The sequence below is a fragment of the Gymnodraco acuticeps genome, unplaced genomic scaffold (genome assembly GCF_902827175.1).
Source record: "Gymnodraco acuticeps unplaced genomic scaffold, fGymAcu1.1, whole genome shotgun sequence".
NCBI classification, from domain to species: Eukaryota; Metazoa; Chordata; class Actinopteri; order Perciformes; family Bathydraconidae; genus Gymnodraco; species Gymnodraco acuticeps.
The window spans coordinates 66,242-93,168 of record NW_022990614.1 but is presented as its reverse complement, the minus strand read 5'-3'; the positions used below and the strand labels follow the sequence as shown (position 1 = coordinate 93,168).

Here is a 26,927-nt window from a genome sequence, read left to right as displayed (position 1 = left end):
ACCAGATACTGACTGGTTTTCGGACCCCCCCCAATAAAGCAAAACTGCACGTTTCAGAGTGGCCTTTTATTGTGGCCAGCCTAAGGCACACCTGTGCAATAATCATGCTGTCTAATCAGCATCTTGATATGCCACACCTGTGAGGTGGGATGGATTATCTCAGCAAAGGAGAAGTGCTCACTATCAACAACAACAATATTTGAGAGAAATGGTTATTTTGTGTATATAGAAAATGTTTTAGATCTTTGAGTTCATCCCATGAAAAATGGGAGCAAAAACAAAAGTGTTGCATTTATATTTTTGTTCAGTATATAGTGGATTAAAAAACAACTACAATCATCACGTTGTAAGCCTCCGTCAACCGGTCATCACTTCTTCATTTTATCCTTAAACATTGGTGTGGAATGGTCAGATTTAACAAATAAATCATTGAACAGGGTTTATGAGGCCACAGTGACCTTGATCGCTTTTCACCACATTGTAATTAGTTTTCCCAAATTGAAAAAAATGCCATCAAGGCATTTCTGAGATATCACGTCACAAGAACCGGTTGGGCATACAAAAAACCTGGGGAAATGATCAGTAGAATCACATTTAATTTATTTGGACAAAGTAACACGTTGGAATAAACACAAACATTCACTGTTATTCATCTGTACAAAGAGAAGGTTTATTATTAGGTGGGATGCAGGTCTGTCATGGCCGATCTTCACTCCTCCTCTGCCTCTCTCCACTCTTTGGGCATGACCTTCCCAACAGGTGACAGATTCCAGGTGATGCCAGTCTGAGTCAGCACCTGCACAAAGACAACACTAGTTTTAAGGGCAATGGCACACTTTTATTAGACTATGTAAGTCTTTGCAGTGCACATTTTTCAAAAAATGTAAATGCAAGTTCACACGAAAAGTAAGATAAAGAAAAAGTTTCTGTATCAAAATGATACAACAAAACCAGAGGTTGGTCAACGGAAAACATACACAATTAAATACAAACAACTCAAGTACATTTGTATATCCAAAGTTAAAACTAACTGAGCATATTCAAGTATTTTTATTGTAATAAAATACCATTGCAATGTAAGACTTGTCAGTAAATAAAAACGCAGAGTTCGCCCTCCAGTGGTTAACAAGTTGTATGTACCTATTTACTTTCTGAGCAGCAAAACGCAAATTCTTTACAGGTAGGCTAACTGGTGTGATTTGTTTGCATGATGAAGCAAATTAAATTCCAATAAATTAGGACCTTTGCAAACATCTATTATATTTGCAACTTCTCAGCCATTTAATTTCATTTGAGTTAAGTTTGTTTTAATGTTTCTGTTCTGTAACTGGAATCCCAGAACTTACGTATGACCACACAGCCACGCAGAAGCCGGCTCCAGAAACCATCAGGATGTTGCCGTACTTCTTGTTGAAGTTCATTTGGGCGGTGGAATTGTGCCTCACCTGCCTGGCGGCCTGACCTGGAAGACAACAAAACAAAGTGGCATTTATATACTGCACAATTACCATGTTGTTATCTTTAAAAAGCAGTTGGTCATGCCTTTCATTGTGCCATTCACTTTATGGAATTACTCGGGCTTCTATGAAATTCATATAAATACATGAAAAATAGGCTAAATTCAGGGTAAGGTTACAAAACAGAAAATCAATCATATCTGGATACTCTGATGAAGATTGCCATTTCCTGTCTGTTTTATTTTCCAGGCTCTTCTGCATGTCATATCAACAACAGCAGATAAGGATAGGTTTGATTTTTGTTGAAATAAATTACAGTTTGAAGTACAATACAAATGGCTATACTATATTTATTGTTCTCTTAATGTGAAACTTATGTTCATGACTAATCTTTCTCTGTTTTCACTTGCTCTGCCTGTGACTTAGCCTTTTTTTCAACGACTTCTAAATGAGTTCGCCAGATGAGAAGACAATGTCCTTGTTTACCCTTCCATTTGACAGTCGAAAAGTCTAATTTTAAGCACAACAGATAGACAGTTAAGCGTTGGTTACTTTTGAAAAGACTAAAAGGCAATCCGTCTTTCACATAACTGACTTACAAATATAAATAACATTATAAATAAAACAGCTTAGTATCATTATGCTAACTCTTACAGGTCAGTTTACTTGGGCATCGCGATGGTAAATTGGCATATTAAAAGAGCACTTCCACATTTTAGATTAACTCAATACTAAAGTACAAACTACCTTGATTTATGGAAGATACTTCAAGGGATTCAGTAAAGACAAGACAAGTAAAACGTCTTCGGGAGATGCTAATGTTAGCTTGGCTAGCAACGTTAGCACGCTGACCGAGGTGACCCACCATAGACAGGAGGGTCAGACTTATGGTCGATATTAAAATGTCACTTAGCATCAATACACACATCTAACATACATTCCTACAAACACTGGTTTTCTTACCGGTGAGGTTGAGTGCAGCTTTAGCAAACCGGAACATGTTGTCTAGCTTGGTTACTTTAGCCTCGGATACCCTTGAAGACGGAAGTGTAATATGGCCGCCGCAAGTAGACAAAACGGAAATTACGTTGGCCAGTGTTAGCATCCGCCGAGCAACATGTTACGCTGAAAATTGTGCAAACAAGTCATTCACACAGTTTAAGACATATACATACAATGAAACACGTACACCGAGTAATTTATATTTGTTTATTTGGTAAATACAGCAACATTTTGACTTCTATACGGGTTTGTAAATTGAATAAATTGCTACTGGAAGTTCTATCCACCATCGTGTCAGGATGGCCGAGTGGTCTAAGGCGCCAGACTCAAGGATTAAGCCCCTTCCGCTTGAAACGGGATTTCTGGTCTCCGAATGGAGGCGTGGGTTCAAATCCCACTTCTGACATAACTTTTTTGTTTTGTTTTATGAGAGGAATAAACGACAATATCAGCAATGCGATAATAAATGGCGTCAAAATCATTGTACTTAATGGGAAACAAACATCCACTGTTGATCGCAACTGGGTGAGACAACTGAAACCAATTCTTGTTGTGTAAAAAAGTAGCTTTCGAGAGCTTATTTTTTACAAAAGAGATAATAAACAGTCACCGATGTCTTATTATCTGTGTCTATGTTGTTGTCAGTGATATATTGTTTTAACTTTTTAAATGCCTCTGTGATGTGCTGCAACTCATTTTCCCCTCGGGGACTAATAAACGAATACTACTATTAATTAAGTGGAATTTCAACAATATGTCTCGAGGCTCTACACATTCAGCCACCATTACATTGACCAATCAAAGTGGTCCAACAAAGACCCAAAACATTAAGTCACACAGTGTTAAACTGAATAACAACAGTATGTTAACTCACTGTGACTGCAGCAATCTTTCCATGTTCAAATCACAAATCTAAACACACTTTTCAGAACTGCTTTTAATCTGTAATTAATGTTGAGTTTGATATATTTTAAGAGTGTAGTTTTATATATTGTTTAATGATGTGTTACTCTGTAAAGTGTTCTTGTAAATACAATGTATTACTATTATAATAATTTGTTATGATTCAACAACTTGTTGAGATGTACAAATGAGTTCAATTTAAATAATAACTTACAATCAACCAATGGATTTACATTTACCATTTAACATGTTACAGATTTTCTCGTTTAATATCTGGTTAAACAATTATTACAATGCTTTAAATACAATATAATTGCAATTGATATCATTATATGTAACATGTAAAACCGAATCCTTATCAAGGAATTAAAAAACAGACGTACAATCTTAATTTTGTAATTTTATTTATTAAGTCAAAATATCATTTTTCAGGATTATGACATTTATTTTATGTACATCATGCATACTGAACATATTCCATCACTGACTCTGTTTTTATGGAAAGTGGCCATTCTTTCCACTTTGACAGGGGCAATGGTGACAAAATAAAAATTGATGATTTAACACACCAATTAAAATATTCAATATAACTTCAGGATTCATCAATATTTCCTTGCAAACAAAGCAGAAGCATCATTTAACGGACGAAAACAAGTTTCTTGTGTTGTATCTTTTACAGCCTACGAACTCGGACTGTGAAATATTGCTTAAAAAATGCTCTGACTAGTGTCAAAGAAGCATGTAAACTATTACCTAAAACATTCGATTGTTTGCTAGTGTTTTTGAGAATCTTAACTGGCCTTTTTAGTGTTTTTTACGATCCATTTCTCTGTGCTCTGAACTTTTCTCCTGCAGCATGTAATGCTCAACAGAACACTACTTCATGTAAATGAGAGCTTCACGTTTACCATCAAGTATTTCTTTACAAACATTGCACGTTACTTTTTTTAAACCCGCTCTACGGTCCAAAATTCACATTGTTGTGTGAAGCAAAGAAAAGCAGCAAATTGTAATAACTGAGACCAGAGAATATTTTAATAGTTTTGCTTAATGGTTAATTGATGTTACATTTAGGATGTTGGGCGATGCAGAAAACAACATGGATTGTCTTTTTGAGTTGCAAAAATATCTCAAGATTAATTAAAGAAAAGGGTCTCAACAGAAAAAAAGAAATACAATCTGATAAACGTATTACGGGACCGGTGAATTGAGATTAGCAGATTCACTCGATAGGTTTTCAATACATCTGGACGTCATTGCCCTCATTGTTTAAAGATCAGGGCCCGTTCACCTTATATAACCGTTCGTACAGTAAATGTTGTTGGTACAGTATAACAAGCAGTATTTTTGGGAGGACTTCTTAAGTATTTGTTTATAAGAAAATTCCTGTTTTCCCTCAGCCTGGGCGTTGTTCTCCAAAAAACAAAAACACTTTACAGATAAACTTTAATTTCAAATGAGTCATTTCCAACCCAATAGCGTCTGATCTATTTTCAGGGAAACCAAACTATCTTTTGGTGGGAATCAAAGATTATCTTATAAATTGAAATGTATTTTTACACACCCTGGCTCCAGACCCTCAATATATGTGTAGTCAATTTGAAAGGAGAATACTTCCTGAGACAATTAACTTCAATGTGATCCGAGCTGAAACCTTGATGAAAGGAATGTGTACAACCTGCAATACATCAGCAGCGATATCTAAGGGTAACTTTGGTATTTTCTCATATGTTTGTGTCTAAAGGTGAAAAGGGGCAACATTTTTGTAAATGGTCCAGCATTGAGTCAGAGGGCTGGAAACCATTGTTGGAATCAGCTTAATATTCAGCCTTGATATTCTAAATGCCACTAGGCTTTCTGTACTCCAACAACACCAACTCTTCCCGGCACTTTCCAACTTTCAGATCAAACAAAACAATAAGAAAAAAGTTGTATTCCTGTGTAGGTTTCTTTACACAATGTTAGCTTGAACTTGAATAAAACGATGAGAGTGTCAGTGGCAAATACAGTCGCTTTTAGTTGACTTTGATCGATCTACCGAGCTGTTTCGCAGTTGTGGCTGCAGCGCTATCGCTTAATACAAGACCAGTTTCAAAAATGGTTGTCCCAATTAGTAACTAAGACTAAAAATACCCAAATGACCCTTTAATAAAGTGTACGACAGAGCTGTGGATGTTCTCCTCCTTCAGACAACCTACAGGACATTTAACCGTCATTGGTCCACGTTCTTGATTCTCCAAAACAACACAAGGATCCGTTTTAAAGAGATAAACAACTAGTCACAATGCAGTATCTTTTAAATGTTGATGCCAAGAGATAAATGGAATTCAGTCACTCAGCATATAAAATGCAGGATAGTGTCCAAAAGTATTAGAGTACATATAGAAGACTGGCCCTAATAGGAGGCAACAGGCGTCAGAATTACAAACATTAAGGCATCAATCATTTTCCCCGTCGCGTTCACTTTTCATTCTCTAGTCCGTCTTCTTGTCTTTTACCTCCTCGTCGTCTGTGTACTCTGCGGGCTCCTCGCCTGGTTTCAGCAGCTTACCAATGTAATCATACTTAACTGTAACAGAGGGGGCAAGAAAAGAATACAACAGTTAATAACAGCCTCATATAATCCATTCTCAGCTGGATATTAAAGGACACTGGATAATGTTTGTTCATGCAACCAGGGGCGGACTGGCCATCGGGACGAATCCCGATGGGCCGGTACTGAAGTGGGCCGGACGGGTAAGTCACTAGCACCCCCCCCCCGTCCCCCCCGTCGACAATTTACTAGCGGTAATTACTTGCGGTACCGAAGTGGGCCGGTCGAGAGTCCCGGGCTGATTTGTAGTCCCAGTCCGCCCCTGCATGCAACCCAATTTGATATCGCTCAAGTCATGAAGATAAAATGTGATTTGCTTCTGATGCTTCAGGAAAAAAAGTCACCAATGTTTGTTTAATAACCACTAAGAGTCCCCTGGGAAGCCTCATTTGAGTAATTATCTTCCTAACGTAATAAATTAAGTTGACAAAATGTCACAAAAACGGATTGTATGATCCAACACATACATTTCTGCTTTACAAATATTTTTTAACCAATGATACTCAAAATAAATCTGCAAAAGGAAATGTGAATGTATGATTCCATCAGCTCCTCAGTGTTACATGAACACGAGGAATTGGTCAAGTAGTTGGTTGTGCAAATTGAGGAGGACACATTGCAGAAGTTCGGGCTGTCCGTCATTATGTTTTGGGCTCCGAAGCTTTATCAGAAATGAACAGCAAATGTTTTGAGCATGACTAGGGATAGACACCAAAGCGCTGTGACACATGTCTCTGATTTGAATTAACAAGCATTTACTTTTACGGCTTCTGTTATTCTATAGTTTTGGGATTTTTCCAAATGCTCTAGTGCTTTTAATGCATATATGTAATTCAGATTCATGAAGAGATATTACTGTTGATATCTGTAAAAGCTGTACAACAGTAACAGGGTATATCAGGAATCCAGAAGTCAAATGTAAGACCTTTTTTCAGACCCTTTCCATACATTTTAAGACCTCATCGCCACTTGGAGTTTTAACCGGTTACCTTGGCGACACACTTTACCTCACATTGACTATATACAGTATTGATTGTCCTTCCTCCTTATCTTCCAACCATTTGGACGCAAACTTGCATTTCCCCATAACGATGTTGTTTAACAACCGGCGTAAACGGACCTTCGCGCTATCAAGCAGTGAGCGTGAGATGTCCTGTTCAGATGACGTCAAATCCAACGGGATGCCATCAATAAACTACACAGAATCACACTACACACCTACGCCATGATTACATTCAGGCACACTGTAGAATACAACCTCTTTGGACCATTTAGATACTTATTGAAAACAAGCTACAAAATCTAATACCTTAGAAAATGCTGTTTAATACTTTTTAATAGCGTTCATTTTGGCTAAATTGATTTATCAACTTTTAATACTTTTTAAGACCCCGCGGACACCCTGAGAAACTGTGTCTATGACTCACAGGTGAACTGCGTCTCCCACTCGGACAGGCCTTCCTGCTGCATGGTGTTCAGGTCCGACAGGTCGTCGTGCTCGTCTTTCAGCGCCTCTTTCTCCAGGCAGAACGTAGCCAAACCTCTAGAAGCATCTTTGCCTGCAAACACTCCATATGGACCCTCTGCAAGATGGAAGAGATACAGAACAGTGAGGCGAATGCAACAAGTGAGCACAACTCAGCATTTGTTTTTTTTAGCTGCACCTTTACCAGCTTTGAGAACACTTTCATGATCAATCATTATAAAACACATCATATATATTACTCTGAAATGGACCAATCTGCACAATGACTACTTTTACTTGATACTTTAAGTATGTTGATGCTAATACTTGTGTACTTTCATTTGAGTAACATTTTGAATGCAGGACTTCTACTGTAACAGAGTATTGCTACACTGTGGTACTTCTACCTTTACTCAAGTACTTATCCCACCTCTGCTAATATATATAATAATTATTATATTATGTGTTTTTCTTTGCTTTATTGATGGCCATTAAGTTTAAACAATGAAAGGAAGCACTTTGATAGGATTTTTCATTTTTTAAATAAGTATTTGCCATGTTTAAGACTGATTTTAATTCAAGTTTGCTTATGGTCACACATACATCTGTACCAACACTTTCAAACAACCTCCAGCCCTTATTATTTCAAGTCAAACTGACTGCAACAGCCTTGAGCGTTATCAAAATGTCCTTGAGCACCAACCCCTCTGCACATGGACACATTTTTAAAATAGCTAAATTCCTTTTATACCCAAATACTCCCCAAAGGCTTCAAGGCTGGATGTGCAGGGTCATTAAAAGTGTACATGCCAGTTAGATACCATGTTGGTCAGAGGTTACAAGCAACAAAGGTTACCATCACAGATAAGATAAAATAAACAGAGGTCTAACTCTGCTTACGTTTCCACGTGGCTGAAAGTAAGAAGCATGACAGGGCATAATCTTATTTCAGAGTACACATGACTTACTCTGTTCAAAAACGATCACAACTGTAAAAAATCAACACATACTCGCAAAGCTGAATTCATATTGAAAACAATCTGTCTTAATTTGAATAATGAGCTCTATAAAGTGTGGACATTGCTTGTTGTGATTGGCTGAAACTCTTATTGCAGTTAACAACATGCACGAGAGTGAATACAATTCAGGCATATAGTGATAAACAGATGAATGCATCAATCTATAGTATCACATTAATCTGAAATTGACCTTTCTACAACATGTAATTTGTGTAATAAATATTCTGATGTCAACACCTTAAATACATTGTGAATTCAGGGGGTGTACAACATAGATACATGTACTTTATCCCAAATTGGGGTAGTAGGCCTATTGAGTTGGAAAATAAATGGACTATTGAACAGTGATACAACTACTTTTAGTGAAGTAAGACACATGAGTATTACAAGTATATATGTACATAGAGAGCATATATCCTCTATTCGCCCCACAGCTGGGAATTAAATCCACATTTTCAAATGCACTTGTTTTTTGACTATGGAGTAACACTAATTCCTCCATAGACGATCTGTGGTCCCAAGGCTAGTTGCTCCTCTGTTGTGAAACGGGATCTCAGATCTTTAACTAAAGGGGGTGTGGCGTTAGCTTCCACTTAAACAATAACTAATTAAACGAATATTATTTATTAAAAAAACGATTTTTTTTTATCAATGCATCTTTAAAATATCACAACGTCGCCAACGAGCTGGCGTCGTTGCGTAGTGACGACGGAAGGGTCCGCGCGGTGACCGTTACCCCAATAGTTACCTGGGCCGTAGAACTTCTTCCCCCGTGTGACGTCGAACACTTTCCCGTTGACAGCCATGAGGATCCTCGGGTCCTGGAGCCCATCGTAGGGCTTCAACTCAGCGAGGGTGAAATCTCTCTTTTTGAGTTTGGGCAGCGGCGGCTCCACCTCGCCGAGATCCGGAGGTTTGTCCCCGCGGAAGATCTTGTAGAGGAGGAACAGACAAAGGCTGAGCAGCGTCAGGTTCAGCGGGGAGGTGAAGATCTCCTGGAAAAGACCACCAGAAGTTACCTCGCTTCCTTCTTCTTCAGCCATGTTGGGTCCTCTCTCTGTCGGTGTGTGTGGGTGGGACCGGGAGAGCTCGCGGGTCCTGAACCAACCACAGCTGCAGCGCGAGAGGCGTCGGTTAACAGCTTTAAACCAATAGGGTTCATCCGACTGCGTGCCAAAAAAGCGACACATAAAGATTAATATGTGTGTTGTCGATCAATGCGATCGTTAGTTCTTATGATTGATTATTTGTTTTTTATAGTGTCAGGAATATATTTAATTTAAAAATAACAGATATGAAACTTTTTTTCTGTTTTATTATTACATAATAGCCTATCATTATATAATACAATCAGGTCATATTTGCAGAAATGGGTTACTGTACATTACAAAATCAATAGAGATAAAGATGTGTGAGAAAAGTCGGCAAATAAGTCTGAAATAAATAAATCATTTTGGAGGAAACAACATCATATAAGAACAACGTTATTATTTGCAATAAAGTTTATATGGCTTCTTATAAATGCTCAGCTGTCATACTCTGGTGGATAACTAGCTATCAACAACATTATTTTATAATGGCCAAATCCAATAAAACAATATGTTATTATGGCAAAATACAATAAAACATTATGTTATTCTGTCCATATCAAACAAAACATAATGTTATAATGGCAAAATACAATAAAACATGATTTTATTATGACCATATCGAATAAAACATGATGTTGTAATGGCAAAATTCAATAAAACATGATCTTATTGGGGGGGGGGGGGGGGGAAATCGAAGAAAACATTATGTTATCATGGCCAAATACAATAAAACATTATGTTATTATAGCAGAAATCAATAAAACATGATGTTATAATGGCAACATTCAATAAAACATAATGTTATAATGGCAAATGTCAATAAAACATGATGTTATTATGGCCAAAACCAATACAAAATTATGTTATTATGGCCATATACAATAAAACATTATGTTATTATGGTCAAATACAATACAACATTATGTTATAATGGCAAAATCTAATAAAACATTATGTTTAATGGCAAAATCCAATAAAACATGATTTTTTTATGGAAAAATTCAATAAAACATGATGTTATTATGGCCAAAACCAATACAAAATTATGTTATAATGGCAAAATCTAATAAAACATTATGTTATTATGGCCATAATATCCAATTAAACATTATGGTATAACTGTCTGCCATATACAATATTACATGGTCAGTCTTAGCTGTGAAAAGTAATTCCCATAAACCTTTGTTCTTACAGTCGCAGTCTGCACAAAGTTATAAACAAACAAGTGTCCCAGTCCAACATGGCGGCCTCCCTGATTGTACACATCCGGCGGTTGTTTCACGCAATCGGGCACTTCCATCTCCTGGAAACACCCGCCTCTTTGGTTCCCACCCCAACAAACAAAGCTCAGATGGAGAAATCCCTCCCTTCAGTAACAGCTCCGTCTCCGGCCAGCTGATCCTCATCACTTAGCTGGGCTGGTTTTATTAAATCAAACTCCTGTGAGCCGGTTATTGCATTTTTCTTATCTAAAAGTGACGCTTTGTTATTTCAGCCATTGCGCAACAGCAACGTTAGCTAGCTGCCACTGCCAGTAAACAGCCGCCGGTTGGTCGGTCACCGGCTATACTTCAAACAGGTTCGACAACTCGGATGACAGTCCCGGTTCGGCTCGGTTCCTGGACGGAGATCAGATGTTAACGAAGATTTTTTGATTCAAACTAGCTACAAGGTGACTGTTTTTATGTGAAGCTAGCTTTGTTAGCTAACGTTAATATTAATGGTTTTGTTTTGGCTATGTCATGTTTGTCCCAGTGAGGCAGTGGACAAGATGTACTCAGGTATTTTACTGGAGTAATAACGAGTAATATCACAGTGTACTGTACACATACTCTGTTACAAGTAAACGTCTTTTATTATGAATGTTAGCTAAGTAAATGTACAAAAGTATTACCTTCAAAATGTACTTAAAGTGTAAATAGTACTCATGGACTATAGTTATTGATGCCATAATCTGTTCATCGCTTTAATGTTGCAGATGGTAAATGTTAACTCTTTTGTCAATTTAACATTTATCTTATCTTATTAATCATTTGTGATTTAAACAACATAATATTTGGTTTATTAATCTGAATCTGCGAAGTTATCAATTACATGTAGTGTAGAAAAACTTAAATGTTCCCTCTGAGATGTTTGTCAAATTCATTGTAATGTCAGGTAATATATAGACAGTTAATGCTTTGCTACTTTGGAGAGTAATTCATCCATTTACAGTTGAGCTGAAACGAAACGTAGACAATTAAAGCTTTGGTCACATTGATTACAATATTTGATTAGTCATTATTGAGATGTTATCAGAAAACTTGTCGGCAAGAAATAGAGATTATATAACTTTTCATTCATATCCATATCCAGTTTTAGGAATTAATTAGACTTGAAGAAGTGTACTAACTTTTTTACTTTATTTTTCTTCTACTTAATACTTTCTTACTTCATAACATACAATAATATTCCAATATTTCGTAAAGATGCAACATATGTCATAGATGATAAGAGGAAGTAAAAAAGGTTACAGAGAAACTTTAGAATTTGTTAAATGCGTATGATTATTCTTAAAATAATTAAATACCACTTTATTAGGACAGCATTGTAGGGCCCCTCTAGGAGAGCTGGGTAATATTATACCGGAAAAATATTATTATACTAAGATAAAAAAACTTAAATTTTCTCTGTCCCAATTGGTTTTATTCTCAAGAAAACGCATCGCTTCACTTTGCAAGGTTGGGTTACCCTCTCACACAACACCTGGCAAAGTAGATGTAGCTACTTGACAAAAAAACATGTTTTCCCAAGTGTTCTCGTAAATATATGCTTTATTCTCAGAGAACCTCTCAGTCTTGTCTCGTAGATGTAGTATTTTATAACCTCAGATTTGTTTTTGTCAACACATTAATGAAATATCCAAGTTCTCCCTCATTAATCTCACCCCTTTTCCCATCCCTGTATAACAAAGATAAATAAATAAATTACCGACACCCTAGTATTCCCTTGTGCATGTGTTATTTCAATTCAATGGTATTGTTTGACTTCATTAGCGCTCTCAATGGTTGTGTATCTTGTCTTTTCACCTCACGGCACATTAAGCATCGGTGTACATTAACATCCCCCCCTTCTGTTTGCTTTGCTGTGCTCTCCTCCTGTCCTTTCCCTCGACCCTCGACTCTCCAGTTAACATGAGTGCGATGCGTGTGGATGCCAAAGTGGTGATGCTAGGAAAGGAGAGCGTGGGGAAGACCAGCCTGGTGGAGAGATATGTCCACCATCGCTTCTTGGTCGGCCCGTACCAGAACGTGAGTGTCAGCTGCTTCAATTTCCTTGCCTACGATGAAAAGCATTTTATTTTTTTCCCTAGGGAGGTTGTGGAAATGTATCTCATGTCTGTGTTAATTTTGAAGCATAAAGGTCCTCATACAAACTGATGCAGTAATGTTTCTGTAAGCATGAGACAAGCGTTTCTGTGAGATTCTTGTATATTAATGTTGGAGCTAGTCAGACACGCCTTTCTCGTGTCCTGTTTGATAATACACCATGAGGTTTTTATAACAGTTGCATAAAACGGTAAAGTATCCTTGGGGACTTAGAAGTCACGGTTGGGTTTTGTCCCGGTTTAAGACGCCCTATTGTGCTTTTTGGGGGTTTCCATTTCCTGTTGTGTGTTATATAGGTTTGTGTGCATGTAAATCATCTGCAAAGTTTCCTGCAAGATGGAGTTTCTCTCAAACACACTCCCCCATGCCTGAAGTGCCTCCATTGGACTTCTTTGTTTACTTCTATGTAACACTTGTGCTTCTATGGGCTAGCGCTCCAACACATTGTATATGATAGGCTAAGGGGCGGGACATCTCTAAGCGGTTGACCAATCACAACAGAATATTTATATTTAGTTCAAAAGCAATTCAATAGCTGTCAATAATGGTTAAGCCATATCTCAATTTTATATTGACACGGTGATATGACACAAGATATTGTCCTGGTTTTTAAAGACATTGTAAAATGGCATAAGGGTTGTCTTTTCATGGTTTTATAGGATTAATTACAAGAAAGAGATCTCATCATCCACACTTTACCCACTCGGTCATTACATGCTATGGATTATTTAACAAAAATGTCATTGTGTAAATTCAGTTTAAAAGTACCCATAAATCCACAGAGAGTGTCTGAAGCTTGTTTTTCCTCCGGCAGACTATCGGTGCTGCTTTTGTTGCCAAACCAATCCAAGTGGGAGAGAAGGTGATCACCCTGGGAATATGGGTGAGTCAGAAGATACCTTTATATAGTGAATTGTTATCTGGAATATTATACTGAACCTTAATTAATAACATAACGCAGCCAAACTTATTTTATACAACAGTTATGGCTTATTAAGTTAAGTTTCCCATTTTCATTTCCTGTTATTGTTTTTTCAATAAGTTGATTCTTAATTGTTTCTTTCATTATAATACAGTCTAATACTCTCTTCCATATACATAAACTACTGTACTGTACCTTTACTAATCGTTCGGTCACAACAGAATGTGTTTATACGTTTTTGATCCATGGTCTGTTTTCCAAATTAACTTCAAATAAGCACTAAATTAAGGATTAATTATAGGGTAACTTGGTAAGTGATTTTGAGAGTTGGTTGACGTGAGAAAGACATCTCATTCACTGTCTGAGTCTTATCTAATTAATAATGAAGCTACTTTTCATACGCAGGCTGTTGTAAATGATGTATGTGTTACACTTCTCCTTATCTCTAATGGATGTACTATGCATGGTTTGCATATGACTTGGAAAGGAGAAAAAAGTGTCTGAAAATATAAATAAATATGAGTTTGATTTAATGCCAAAACAACTTGTCTGAGTTTTAGGGGATTCACAACCTTTGCAGCAGTGAGGGGAAGTTAGCTTGCAGCTGCAGAGTTTGTCACACTGGGGGTTAAACGGCATGTAAAGCCTGCATGGGTGTTGTAGGAATGTTGCCTGTGTACAATAATATAATCAGATCTGAGACATACAAAAGCAGAAACATAACAGGAAGCAGTCTTCTTATCATATCTACATTTACTGTAGATGTATTTACATTTATTTCCCTCAGGACACAGCGGGATCAGAGCGATATGAAGCCATGAGCAGGATCTACTACAGAGGAGCTCGTGCAGCCATCGTCTGCTATGGTAAATCTACATTTGTGGCGTTGGTTAAACCAGAGAACCCTATTTCTGAACCACAACGTTTTATATTAGGGTTATATTTTTTCATTCCTTTAAACGCCTTAGATGTGACACATTTGCCTCATTAAGTATGCACGTTTTTTTTAAACATTCAAATAGCTGGTAATCTAACTGAAACTTACTGGTGGAAAGACATGTTGGTTTATACTCTGCTTCCCCAGCTAGATGGATGGAACGGAGTCAGGCTTCAATATAAGTTTTAGCCCAAAACCCATCTGTTTTTGGTCAAATGTTAGAAACAGTGCTCTTAAAAATAGATACAGCAAATCCAATTTTTCTTCAGCTTCAACATTATGATCTCTGAACAAACTGCACACATTTCTGAGACATTTTAGTGTAACCAAAAACAGAACATGTCTGTGCTTTAGTTTTGAAAACGATGAAAACTGAACTCGCAAAATACCAATACCTAACTACACCAAACTTCTCTGATACCATTGTTTCAATGTAGTGTTACTCAACGATGTGAAAATCCCCATCTGATTGACAGGAATATATCCTTAGATATGTGACAAAGGACACATTGGCTTTCTGAATAAATCTAAAATAATGTTGACTAATATATATATATATATATATATATATATATATATATATATATATATAACTACAGTGAATAACAAAGAGCAGTTACTTTGACAAATGGATAAACAAATGAGCTTTAAACTTAAATTCAACCATGTACAGTAAAGAGATATATTTCTCAGAAGTATTATAGCGAACGAAATACCAGAAATGATTTCCTTATATACGTGACTAATGAAACCCTGACTGTCTGACATGGTGTTGACTGCTTGTTGTGCTTGTGATATGTCTTGTGGTAGTTAATAAATACCTGAAGCACAAGTGACATTCATTGTGGCTGAAGTCTAATGGGACAGCTCTCAGTTTGCTGTGTTGGAGGCGTTTCAGTATTTAGGGCACACCAGCTGGATGCATTTCTAAATGTACTTCACCGCATACAGAACTGAAAGCTGAAAGCAAAACTTTGTTTGTGGTGTTTCTAATGGGGGAACTGAGCATTGTGCCATTGATAGTCACACAGTTAGACTTAAAGGTCCCATGTGATGGCCATTTCTACTGATCATAAATCCATTGTTGAGGTCTACTAGAATAGATTTACATTGTTCAATGTTCCAAACTCACATTGGTTTCTCATACAGCATCTCTGTATAGTATGTGTCAGAGATGGAGTACTCAAGTCCTGGACTCGGACTCGAGTGCCGATTTTCGGGACTCGTGACTCGACTCGGACTCGCGCACTGATTGACGCGACTTGGACTCGTGAATTCTCGCGCATGATGACTTGGACTCGGACTCGTGAATTCTCGCGTACGCTGACTTGGACTCGTGAACTTTCCCCCCCCACGATGATTCGGACTCGACTTGTACATTGACGCTCTGACTCGGACTCGAGCAAGTTTTCTCTGGAGTCTGATGTCCTCTATCCTGGCATGTGCACCTGTGAGGCGAGTTCACGTACTGGGCCCCGCTATTCCAGTCTAAAGATGTCTAGAGACACACCCCGCATCGTGCTGTATGCTTTCACACATTCTGCTTCCACATTGGAAAAGAGCAGCGCAAAATGCTCGTTATGTGGAAACAATATTGAAGAGAAGGCTCCGTAACACATTACTCTAAGGATCGAGTTCAGACATATAGGCTGTCTTGAACACTATCATCAGAGTAACGTGATCTAATCAAAAAATAAAGATTCAGCCGATAACACGAAAGCACATGGCTACTTAACATACAGAATGATGTCATTTTGCATGCTAAGTAGCCATGTGCTTTCTGGGGCTAAGTCTTTTATCAGTAAACCGATTTAACCGCTAAAAGGTCCTTCAAAATAAGAGTCCCGATCTTATTACTATCAAAATAAAAGTGCAACACGAAAACTTTACCATAGGAAAATATTGGCATAGAAATATAATCACTTCTCTAAAAGGTAACTCATTTTAAATATAGTTAGACATATTAAAGGTCATTTACAATAATAATATTAATATTAGTAATAAGCTTTATATTTGTATAGCACCTATTACAATAATTGTAGCCAAACTCGCTTCACAGCAGTTCAATAGACAGATTAGTATAACATGACAGGATAACAGCAATGTAGAGGAGCAGCTACATTTCAACACATATATCCACGAAGATTAATACATGAAGACTTGTGACTCGGACTTGACTTGGACTCTTCTTAGGTGACTCGGACTTGGACTCGAACACAGGTAATGATGACTCGACTCGGACACTCCTTGGGTGATTCAGACTTGGACTCGGACTCGAACACAGGTAATGATGACTCGGACTCGACTCGGACACTCCTTGGGTGACTCGGACTTGGACTCGGACTCGAACACAGGTAATGATGACTCGACTCGGACACTCCTTGGGTGACTCAGACTTGGACTCGGACTCGAACACAGGTAATGATGACTCGGACTCGACTCCGACACTCCTTGGGTGACTCGGACTTGGACTCGGACTCGACTACGACTCTCCCTTGGTGACTCGGACTTGGACTCGAACACAGGTAATGATGACTCGGACTCGACTCGGACACTCCTTAGGTGACTTGGACTCGACACAGGTAATGATGACTCGGACTCGACTCGGACACTCCTTAGGTGACTCGGACTTGGACTCGAACACAGGTAATGATGACTCGGACTCGACTCGGACACTCCTTGGGTGACTTGGACTCGGACTCGACTACGACCCTCCCTTGGTGACTTGGACTTGGACTCTGACTCGAAGAGTGGTGACTCGAGAGTGACTTGGACTCGTGAATTGGTGACTTGACTACAACACGGGTATGTGTATTCACTCTCTGTCCTAAACGGCTTGTTGGAGCTCCTGCCCCCCCCCCCCCCTCCCTGTGAGCCCACTGTGCTCTGATTGGTCAGCTCGCCAATTCTGTTCTGATGAGTCCACCACCGTTACAGCGGAACATCAGTGATTATATGTTACAATGGCGTTAGCAACCAGAAAATGACACCAGTAATGACAAACAGATGAGAATGCTGCGTGGGGTCTGGCTGCCGTGCTGGCGGGACGTTGCAGGGCTCGCTGCTGTGAGGAGCGGCCAGTGTGAGCTGGGGTCATTTCCTGGTTGCTGCGTGGGGTCTGCGAGACATCGCGAATGGATGTGGGAAGGGGGGGGGTGCTGAGGGGGCTACAGCACCCCCATCTGTGAGGCTCCACTAGCACCCGCACCCCCAAACGCGCCGCCCCTACAGTGTAAGCGTGCAACAGTTTCGTGGCTGCGAGGCTTCACTAGCACCCCCTCCCCAGCGCATCACAGTTTCGCCGCTGAGAGAGAGTGTGTGTGTGTCTGTGAGGAGCGCATTTGGGTATGGGCACGTCACTGTACCCAGGAAGAAAAAGAAAAATCTCCAACGAGGCGTTCAGGGGCAGCATAAACAGGTATTTTCTGTGTTAGAGTTGTACTCACTACATGGTGTACTTTGAGGGTTTGTGACTCTGCAGACCGTTTACATGCAGAAAAATCTTCATAACACACAAGGGGACGGGTAATAACCGGAAAAGCATGACATGTCTCCTTTAAGATAATACAACTTCAGATACAAGTGAAAGCAAGTTTTAAACCACACCTGCAATATCCTACTATCACCAAGATAACAAAACAAAGGTCCTTGAGTTATGAAAGAGGACACACTATGCTCATTTTCAGTATGTAGTGTCTCTCCTGGGACATGTCTCCATGCGTTAATGTTCAAAAAGCTCTTTAATTTTCTCATACTGCCTGTGCTGCAGCACCTCTTTTCACCCTCTGTCTGAAACCAGAGCCCAGTCTGCTCTGATTGGTTAGCTTGCCGGCTCTGATGTGATTGGTCAACTGCTTAGAGATGTCCCACAGAACATTTCTATGTACTAAAAACAATTTAACACTACAGGATTGGGGAAACCCAAAAAAGCATAATAGGGCCTTTTGAGTTCTATTATTCTAAATGCAAAATTAACCAAACAAACAAAAACATTAAAGGTTAACCGGAACATTGACAACTCCAGGATCAAAGTCTTATATAAAGAAATACTGTTTATGACGTTTAACTTAAAATGTAAACATATACACATCACAGAAGTGTCTAAAGGTTTCCTACAATAAAGGAAACCTTGAGACTCGAAGCTTTGTGTAAAAGCAAAAAGAGTCCCTTAAAAAATAAATGTGACACATTTTCAATCGTGAAGATAGGAGAAACACTTTGATAAGAGCTGAAGACAAACACAGTGTGATGAGATTAACGGGGTCTTCTTCATGATAATAGTCGTTTTCACGTCTCAACTTCATTCAAATGATCCTCTTATTCATCTTGTTTTATCAGTTTTCCATGATGTTGTTACTTTATCTTCAAATACCCTTAATGTGACTTTCCTTGGGGATACATCACTGAAAGAGAAGAGCTGGTAGATTAGTTGTTGATTTGAGTGTTAGTGTTGCTCTCCTGGTTCACTTCATGCAGGGTTGGGTTTATTTACCTTTGTGTTTTTTACCTTTCAGATCTGACTGACAGCAGCAGTTTCCAGAGAGCTCGGTTCTGGGTGAAGGAGCTGCAGAACTGCGAGGAAGTAAGAGAGCGTTTCTAGACCAACTCAACACAGCTGATTGACTCGATTATGTGTTACCTTACACTCTGATTATACAGCTTTTACCAGTTCATAAAACAACCTAAATAATACAGGAACAGTTAAAGTGTGTGTCTAGATTTCTTTGTTTCGTTGATTTGAACACTACATTTTGACAAAGATACCAGAACTATAGGTTCTTAATACCTATGCTGACAATTCGAAACGTTTCATTCCACTAAAACCTTTTTTCATTTACCAAAAGAAGACATTTTATTAATAAATGCTTTACAACTATTTTGCCTCAATAAAATGCAGTCTAAATTTGACAAAAGCGTTTCATGCATGAACAAATTAGGACACAGGATTATCAATCAATCATTTGAACTTAATTGATATATCACCTTTCAGACTAATTCAATTAACTTTAAAGGGCTTTACAAGAAATAGACAAAATTAGGGTTGGTATATAGAGGAAACCATAACCTTCCTGAACTTTCACACTCCACCAGCCCACTCCCCTTTGAATGTCATTGGGCTCAAACCCACAGCACCTCACACTCGGGGACATTGCACTCATTTACAATCTCTTTATTTACTATTTATAACATCTGTTTCTACTATTTATCACATCTGTATTTATCTATGTATGTCTAAACCCGGCACCTAATATTTGTTCTGTGAATGAATTGAAAACGAAAGCCCTTTATTACTATTTGCACTTTGTGTTCTCTCTACACCTCGAAGCGTCCGTTAGTCACCGTGTGTTTGATGTATTCTCTCTCTGTTGTTCTGCAGCACTGTAAGATCTACCTGTGCGGCTCTAAGAGCGACCTGATCTCACAGGACCGCAGTCTGCGCCAAATCGACTACCACGACGCTCAGGACTTTGCTGACGGTAACTACACTCTGCATAGGGGTTAGATATTCAGTCATATTGGTTAACTGTTAAAAATAAAGGTTTTATTTAGTTTGTTATGTCATCATCATCTAAGCCAGTGCTTCTCAAAGAGTGGTCCGCGGACCACTGGTGGTCCGTGAGCGCCCCCTTGTGGTCCGTGAGTATATTGGTAACATTTCACATTTTAAATAAATAAGTTAATTTAAGTGTTCCGCACTCTCGTGGGAATATCTCCGCAATGGGGTGAGGTTACGTTTCACTTTCTATTGCATGATATAGCCCAGCGCAACACCTTCGTCACACATGTTGCCACCTGTTTGTACCATTTTCAGGCGATTTGTAATCTGTTCTAGAAAAACAATGTGTTTTTGGATATTTGTGGAGTTAGGTGGTCCGCGAGTGTTTTTTTATTGGTTAAGTGGTCCTTGGTATGAAAAAGTTTGAGAAACACTGATCTAAGCCATACATGTCAAACTCAAGGCCCTTGGTGGATTTAATTTCAGCCCTCAGGATAATTTCTAATTACTATTAGATCTGGCCCGCCGGTATATTGCACGCACACCTTCACTCAATCCTGAGGGTTTCCTCCGCTCAGAGCCTGAGCCCAAACATTGATGAACTTGCACCCAAGATGAGATGCCAAGTATCTGGCGTAAGAAATGACTCTGGAAAAGCTGCAGATAGAGCCATACTGTAAGAAATGAATGCAACTGATTATTTAATGTTTCATGTTGTTTTTATAGGCAATAATTTAAGCTTTGTTAGTTCCAGGTTTAATATGTGCAATAAGTTCATTTCAATAAGTTCTGCAAAAAACATTGAACCAGTCCGGCCCTCGACTAGTACCCATTTTCTGATTTTGGCCCACTGTGTATTTGAGTTTGACCCCCCTGATCTACCACAGTGATACTTTCTTTTTTTCAATGTACAAAATGTATATGCAAAACATAGCAACATCTTAAATCCACTTTATTATTTAATTGTTTTAATTCAATCCCTTCAATGTCTACTTACTGGTACTTCTCTAGCTCCATTATCAATAACAATAATTCATATTTTAAGTTGACAATAATTAGACCTCTGAAGTGTATTTAAACGTCTTGATTTTTTTTTTTTAAACGGTTGACCTCCATCAGCCTCTATGTGTGAAGCTCACTGACCTTTAACCTCACTGTCATGTTTTGCTTTCACAGAGATTGGTGCCCAGCATTTTGAGACCTCCAGTAAAACAGGAACTAACGTGGGTGAGTCGCACCTTCAGGCATCTGCAGAACACATTTAACACCAGTGGTTTAATGTTTCCCATATTGATTCACTGTCTGTCAATTGAGGAAGTGGGTTTTCCTCAGTATTCTGACATTTGCAAATCTGGGAAATCTTTAAAATACGTAAATCCCTTGATTGTAGAACTGAGAAGACCTAGCCCGACATATCAGATAGTCATTTCTTCAGGAAAGATACTGTTGAATGCCAACTTAAGATATGCACAGAAGTTATATTAAAGGGGACCTATCATGCCAAATGCACTTTTTGATGTCTTTTATACACAAAGATGTGTCCCCGGTGTGTCAGGGAACTCATGCAGCGTCAGAAAATAAAACCCTCTCTCTTTTCCTCCGTACCCAAATCTCTAAAAACGGAGCTGATCCAGATTTGCGTCCGATATGACGTAATATCTGAAATGTGGACCCACGGGCCAATCAGAAAAGTTGCTATCAGAAACAATGCCCAACTGTTTTGGACGTAATATGGTCGGTGTTTACATTAGCATCGCTAACACTCAGAGCTAACCTGTACTGGAGAGCATGTGTGTGAAGAAGCAGGAAATAAAAAGGAACTCACCTTGTGATATAACCGGCAAGAGAGAAAGCCTTTGAGCTCCAAACTGTTTCAGATCCTTGATAATCCATGATATGGCGTTTCATCACGGCAGTATTTAGTTTAGACAGTAGCTGCCGGGTCCCGTATGAGCTCAGCCCCCTGCTTTTTTAAATCCATTTTTTCTTTTAAAGCTTTATACCCCAAATCAACACTTTTGAAACAGGAAGTGAAATAGAGGGATATGAGGCATGGCTAGAATGATCTGTTTGGTATTTTGAGCAAAACACTTCATAGACATGTTTTTTATATATTTGTATATATCTGAGACCTATGCTATTGCCTACAAATAGCATGATAGGTGACCTTTAAAACACAAGAAGTCTGTATGGAGCATTGGAATTCCTCCTCTTTAAGACATTAACAACATCAATGAGGAAACAAAAAGAAGAATATGTATTATCATTGTTAGAAGAAGAGCGGAGTGTTCTCTTGATGTTCATTAACTGCACACATTTAATCTTTCTCTGTATCATAATAATAATAATACATCATATTTATATAGCGCTTTTCCTGGTGCTCAAAGCGCTTTACAAGCAAGTAAAGACAAATAACAACAAAACTAAAAAGTTCCAAGCTCGGTGGAATAGGGGCGAGGGATTAGTGGGCGAGGGGTTAGTGGGCGAGGGGTTAGTGGGCGAGGGATTAGTGGGCGAGGGGTTAGTGGGCGAGGGGTTAGTGGGTGAGGAGTTAGTGGGTGAGGAGTTGAAGGTAAGAGTGAAACGGTGAGTTTTGAGGGCTTTTTTGAATGATGTCAGATTGTTGGCAGATCATTACTTTTAAACTCAGCTGGGACACAAGTATGAGGCTCTCAAACACAAAACAAATATTTACGTAATGGTAGTCTTCAGTATGTTTGAAGGACAAAAGGCAGTGGCATTACATTTGCAGTAAAGATAACAATCTCAGCAGTATTATCGAGAACTTGATGCCAGCATGGGAAACATTAAAACTATATTAGCGAGGGGAATGTAGCGGTGGCTATTTGAAAGCAGCCCTGATTCTCTTGAAGGAAAAAGGGAAGTGCATAAAAACCTAACACATGAGTCAAGTTGAGACGTAGGAGACATATATTTATGTTTATAAAGCACAGAGGAAGAGTCTCACAGCCTTTTATCTGTAAACAGTTCATGGAAACTATTTTAAAAACGTATTTATATCCGAATGAACATTATACATTACAGTTTTACAATCTACCACAACATTAACTTGTATAAATAATTCAAATTTTACGAGAGAAACGCAGTAATGGCTTATGTGTGGCCTTTTAGCCTCGCTGCATGTTTCCTAGCAGAGATAACGTCATAGTGAAAGTGCACTGAGCCGAATGGACTCTTTGCTTTTATACAGCATGGACTTGTTTCTGTGAATGAACTGATGGAAACTGACAGGACTCGTTCTTCCTCTCCCTGACAGATGAGTTGTTCCAGAAAGTTGCAGAGGATTACAACAGCAATGCCTTCCAGGAAATGAAACGTGAGTGCTTTATTAACACACACTGTGGATGAATCCTTTAAATAGGGGATTGGGACATACTGACCCCCTTTACCCCCCAAACTGCTCTCCATTGATCTAACTTAACACCTGCCCTAGTGTAAGTATCTGTCATTCATCTGTGTAGACCTAGCAAGTTTATTTGGCTATAATCTAAAAGAAAATAAAGTCTACCACCTGAATTTGTCCCAGAGCTGCTACTTAGCTATTCATTTAGTGATAATAAGTGATAAGGCCGAGTACAGGCCGAGTACAGCGACATGTAAACAGACAGTGAGAAATATACAGTGAGATAGAGACGAATGATAGAATACCGAAGCAACTTATGAACAAGCTATGGTCCTTTGAGGCTATTGGCTAATTCAAGTCTTATTTATATCTACTCTTGAATAGGGCTGCACAATTTGATAGAAAATCTCATTGTGATTATATTGACTGATATTGCAATTGTGATATAATATGTTGTATTATACGAATTGATAATTTTTTTTAAATAATCTTTTATCATTAAAATGCTCATGGTGTCATTTTTTTTTAAGAGGATCTGTACCAAACAGGGATTTTTTAATTAAGTCTACAAAATACAGTTTGTAGGCCGGGACTTCTCTGCGAAATGCTTCATTCAGACATTTTCCTAGACTAAATATTTCGATTACTTATGGGCACATGGGCGACTGTGGCTGCAAGGGAGTGCGGTCGTCTCAACCAGAAGGTTGTGGGTTCGATCCCAGCCCATTCACCCAACATGTCAATGTATCCTTGGGCGAGATACTTAACCCCGAGTTGCTCCCGATGGCATGGCCAACGGTGTGTGAATGTTAGGTCCTAGAGTAAGGTACACTGCTCTGTATGAATGGGTGAACGACATGTAGTATTGTAAAGCGCTTTGAGGGGTCTTAAAGACTGGATAAAGCGCTATATAAGTACAGTCCATTTACCATCCCTACTTTTGAATGCGCTTATGACATACATTTAATTTAGTGTTATGGTTAGAGACAAGATGCAGCAAGAGAAAGAGGGATTAAGAGTAGAACAAGAAAGTAAAATAATGTATTATTAAATACCATATACTGTGTCTTTGTGTGTTTCAGCAGAGGAAACAAGCGTGGACTTGAGCCAGAAGAAGGACTCATATTTCTATTCCTGTTGCCATAACAACTGAGGAAGAGGAAGGGAAACGGACCTGTTCGCCTCACTTCCGGTTGGATGAAAAACCTGGATTTTATGCTGGATACATTTGATGGGAAACTCTGCTCTGGAGCTGTGATCCAAGTCACAAAATACCAAGTTGCACAATGTTTTTCAATAGGTTTCTTTTGTGCCATTAAAAAAAAAACAACTGACGGCTGCAAAACTTTATGGAAGAAGATCTGCTAGAGGCTGTCACTGGCTGTGAGGGATGGAAACAACAGAACACTTTACCCAGCGATGTCCTTGTTCTTCCGTAGCTTCTTCTGGATTGGACCACAGAAGTAAAAAAAGTGATTGTTTGCAGAGATCGAGGAGGGTGACTGGTTTTTGTTCAGCTATTTAACCTTGTTGTCTGTTATTCCTGCACAACCTGACAGGAGTGGAGTGAAGCAAGCTGGATCTAAAAAACCAAACACTCCAATGTTCCCGTTTACAGAAGCCCTGAGAGGCCGATGAGAAAAACTAAGTCTGGTGAGACAACTCTTGACATCTGATCTAAATACGTTTCTCTCTATGACTAGAGGGAAGGTGGAGGAAAATAAGGTCTTGCAGCATTTAAGATCCCTTTTGTAAATGTATTTTAGTTGGGGAAAAGGGTTTCTTAAAGTTACCAAAAAGGTTATCATCTTTGTAAAAGCATAACCTCTTGTCCCCCCTATCTATCGTAACTTATGAAACAAGGAAGAAAACGATTTCGATCAGACCTTAAAAGAAGTCTCACCAGTGCATGAATGAAATGATACGAATGATATGAATTGATGCCTTACTACCCACAAATTGTCCATCATTTTGCAGAGTGCTGGCTCTTTAACGTTTACAAAAACATTCTGGATGTATCGATAACAAGCAGGGGTCACTCGTGGTACTGCAGAAATAAAAAAACACTGCCGCACCTAAAAGCTTTTTCTGGTGAGACTGCCGTTATAAAAGAGACGTCTATAAGACTATTGACAACGCATATGTTAATGTCTGAATAGCCCTCCAAGTCATCCCAATGTAACGTTGGTGGGATGTACTGAAGTTGGTAAGAAATGTGGTTATGCACTTTCTTTCAAATGAATGGCCGCCATCTTTGTAGTCCAGTTTAATGTGCCTATAATACATCCACAGTGACGACATGTTTCTGGCACATCATCTTTTGCAGAATAAGCTATGATTCTGATTTCACTTGATGCCAAAATCTCTGTAATTCAACTGCATGACCTGAGCAGACTGAAAGCACATTTTAACGTTTGCTTTTCCACATTTAAACTCTAAAATTATATTTTGTCATTTCAAATGCATAGAGCACATATGGAAACGTGACTGGCAAATATTCGTTCAGTCTGTTGCTTCAGTGACATGTTCCTTTTTGAAGCTTTTAAGAAACACTTAAGTTCCCCTCCACTATGGTGAAAAACTGCAGATTTCACCAACAGGAGAAAAGCCGTTGTGGGTGAATGTGGAAACATGTCCTCTCGATGTCCTCAGAACAATCTGTACAGCTGTCTCACTTCAGGACTCTAATTTATTGCCTTTTTAAGTTATGCTGCCTGGAAGACGTGGGGAAATAAAAGATAACTGTTTCTCCGTGTCGCTGCTTTGACGTGTTGATGTGTCATTTGTTGGAAATTAAAATGCACAATATTTTTTATGGAGGGCAAAGTAAATATGTTCTGTGAAAGTTATTTCAACAAGCTTTTAGAAATAACTTTTTAAAGATCTGATAGATTTGATGGGGATTCACTCTTTTGCCTTGGGTAAGAATAATGGCAATATACGGGAAAGGAAATGTATTACAAATCATCCCAATCCATAATGACAGTTTCCTTGTCATGTGTTGTAAAGACTCCATAATCAATCCAGAAGTGAAGAAGATAATCGTATCCAATAGAAGGAGCACTCAAATCAATAAGAAGTGTGGCCCCTTTTCCAGAGTAGTTATACAATGTCGTATTGATTAAGAGTCAATGGGTCACATGACATGAAAGCTGTTCAAAATGGACCTTTGAAAGAAAACTAAATATTCAAATGAATAGTAGTAATAATAGGTTTTGTGTCATTTAAGACGGGAAGACGCCCTGTAAGATGTCGGCCGAATATCCAACTTACAAACTTCACTGTGCTGCTGAAATCTCAAGTTCGTTA

The 26,927-nt window shown here is 38.6% G+C and overlaps 3 protein-coding genes and 1 non-coding gene across 5 annotated transcripts; 2 read left to right on the top strand and 2 right to left on the bottom strand.

The window, feature by feature from the left end:
* Nucleotides 1–578: 578 nt before the first annotated feature.
* On the bottom strand, nt 579–2,539 carry LOC117554589 (cytochrome c oxidase subunit 7B, mitochondrial). The gene is made up of 3 exons (XM_034229038.1): nt 2,421–2,539; nt 1,347–1,462; nt 579–796 (listed from the first exon to the last, which is right to left on the bottom strand). Exons 1-3 carry the CDS (start codon nt 2,455–2,457, stop codon nt 710–712), a joined length of 240 nt encoding a protein of 79 aa, XP_034084929.1. The 5' UTR covers nt 2,458–2,539; the 3' UTR covers nt 579–709.
* A 213-nt stretch (nt 2,540–2,752) lies between these two features.
* Nucleotides 2,753–2,865, top strand: trnal-caa. Its single transcript has 2 exons — nt 2,753–2,790; nt 2,820–2,865. It is a non-coding gene; the product is annotated as a tRNA-Leu (tRNA).
* Nucleotides 2,866–3,749: 884 nt separating this feature from the next.
* On the bottom strand, nt 3,750–9,525 carry pgrmc1 (progesterone receptor membrane component 1). The gene is made up of 3 exons (XM_034229034.1): nt 9,188–9,525; nt 7,383–7,538; nt 3,750–5,931 (listed from the first exon to the last, which is right to left on the bottom strand). Exons 1-3 carry the CDS (start codon nt 9,480–9,482, stop codon nt 5,837–5,839), a joined length of 546 nt encoding a protein of 181 aa, XP_034084925.1. The 5' UTR covers nt 9,483–9,525; the 3' UTR covers nt 3,750–5,836.
* Nucleotides 9,526–10,799: 1,274 nt separating this feature from the next.
* Nucleotides 10,800–26,382, top strand: rab24 (RAB24, member RAS oncogene family). Of its 2 annotated transcripts, none has more exons than XM_034229033.1 (9): nt 10,800–11,202; nt 12,699–12,820; nt 13,713–13,781; nt 14,608–14,686; nt 19,272–19,339; nt 20,135–20,234; nt 21,431–21,481; nt 23,532–23,591; nt 24,704–26,382. In XM_034229033.1, the coding sequence occupies exons 2-9, from the start codon at nt 12,704–12,706 to the stop codon at nt 24,769–24,771; spliced, it is 612 nt and encodes a 203-aa protein (XP_034084924.1). In that variant the 5' UTR covers nt 10,800–11,202; nt 12,699–12,703; the 3' UTR covers nt 24,772–26,382. The 2 variants fall into 2 exon arrangements, with proteins under 2 accessions (XP_034084924.1, XP_034084923.1); XM_034229032.1 differs by having other exon boundaries at nt 10,806–11,202; nt 24,701–26,382.
* The last annotated feature ends 545 nt before the right edge of the window (nt 26,383–26,927 follow it).

Excerpts from the sequence above, each read along its gene's own strand:
- LOC117554589 (XM_034229038.1), bottom strand. The coding sequence starts at position 2,457 with ATGTTCCGGTTTGCTAAAGCTGCACTCAACCTCACCG. Across the intron at positions 1,463-2,420 it reads AGCTGCACTCAACCTCACCG|GTCAGGCCGCCAGGCAGGTG; the intron begins GTAAGAAAACCA and ends GTTGTCTTCCAG. Across the intron at positions 797-1,346 it reads GCGTGGCTGTGTGGTCATAC|GTGCTGACTCAGACTGGCAT; the intron begins GTAAGTTCTGGG and ends GTCTTTGTGCAG.
- pgrmc1 (XM_034229034.1), bottom strand. The coding sequence starts at position 9,482 with ATGGCTGAAGAAGAAGGAAGCGAGGTAACTTCTGGTGGTCTTTTCCAG. Across the intron at positions 7,539-9,187 it reads GAAGAAGTTCTACGGCCCAG|AGGGTCCATATGGAGTGTTT; the intron begins GTAACTATTGGG and ends TCCATCTTGCAG. Across the intron at positions 5,932-7,382 it reads GTGGGAGACGCAGTTCACCT|TTAAGTATGATTACATTGGT; the intron begins GTGAGTCATAGA and ends CCTCTGTTACAG.
- rab24 (XM_034229032.1), top strand. The coding sequence starts at position 12,704 with ATGAGTGCGATGCGTGTGGATGCCAAAGTGGTGATGCTAGGAAAGGAG. Across the intron at positions 13,782-14,607 it reads TGATCACCCTGGGAATATGG|GACACAGCGGGATCAGAGCG; the intron begins GTGAGTCAGAAG and ends TATTTCCCTCAG. Across the intron at positions 21,482-23,531 it reads TAAAACAGGAACTAACGTGG|ATGAGTTGTTCCAGAAAGTT; the intron begins GTGAGTCGCACC and ends TCTCCCTGACAG.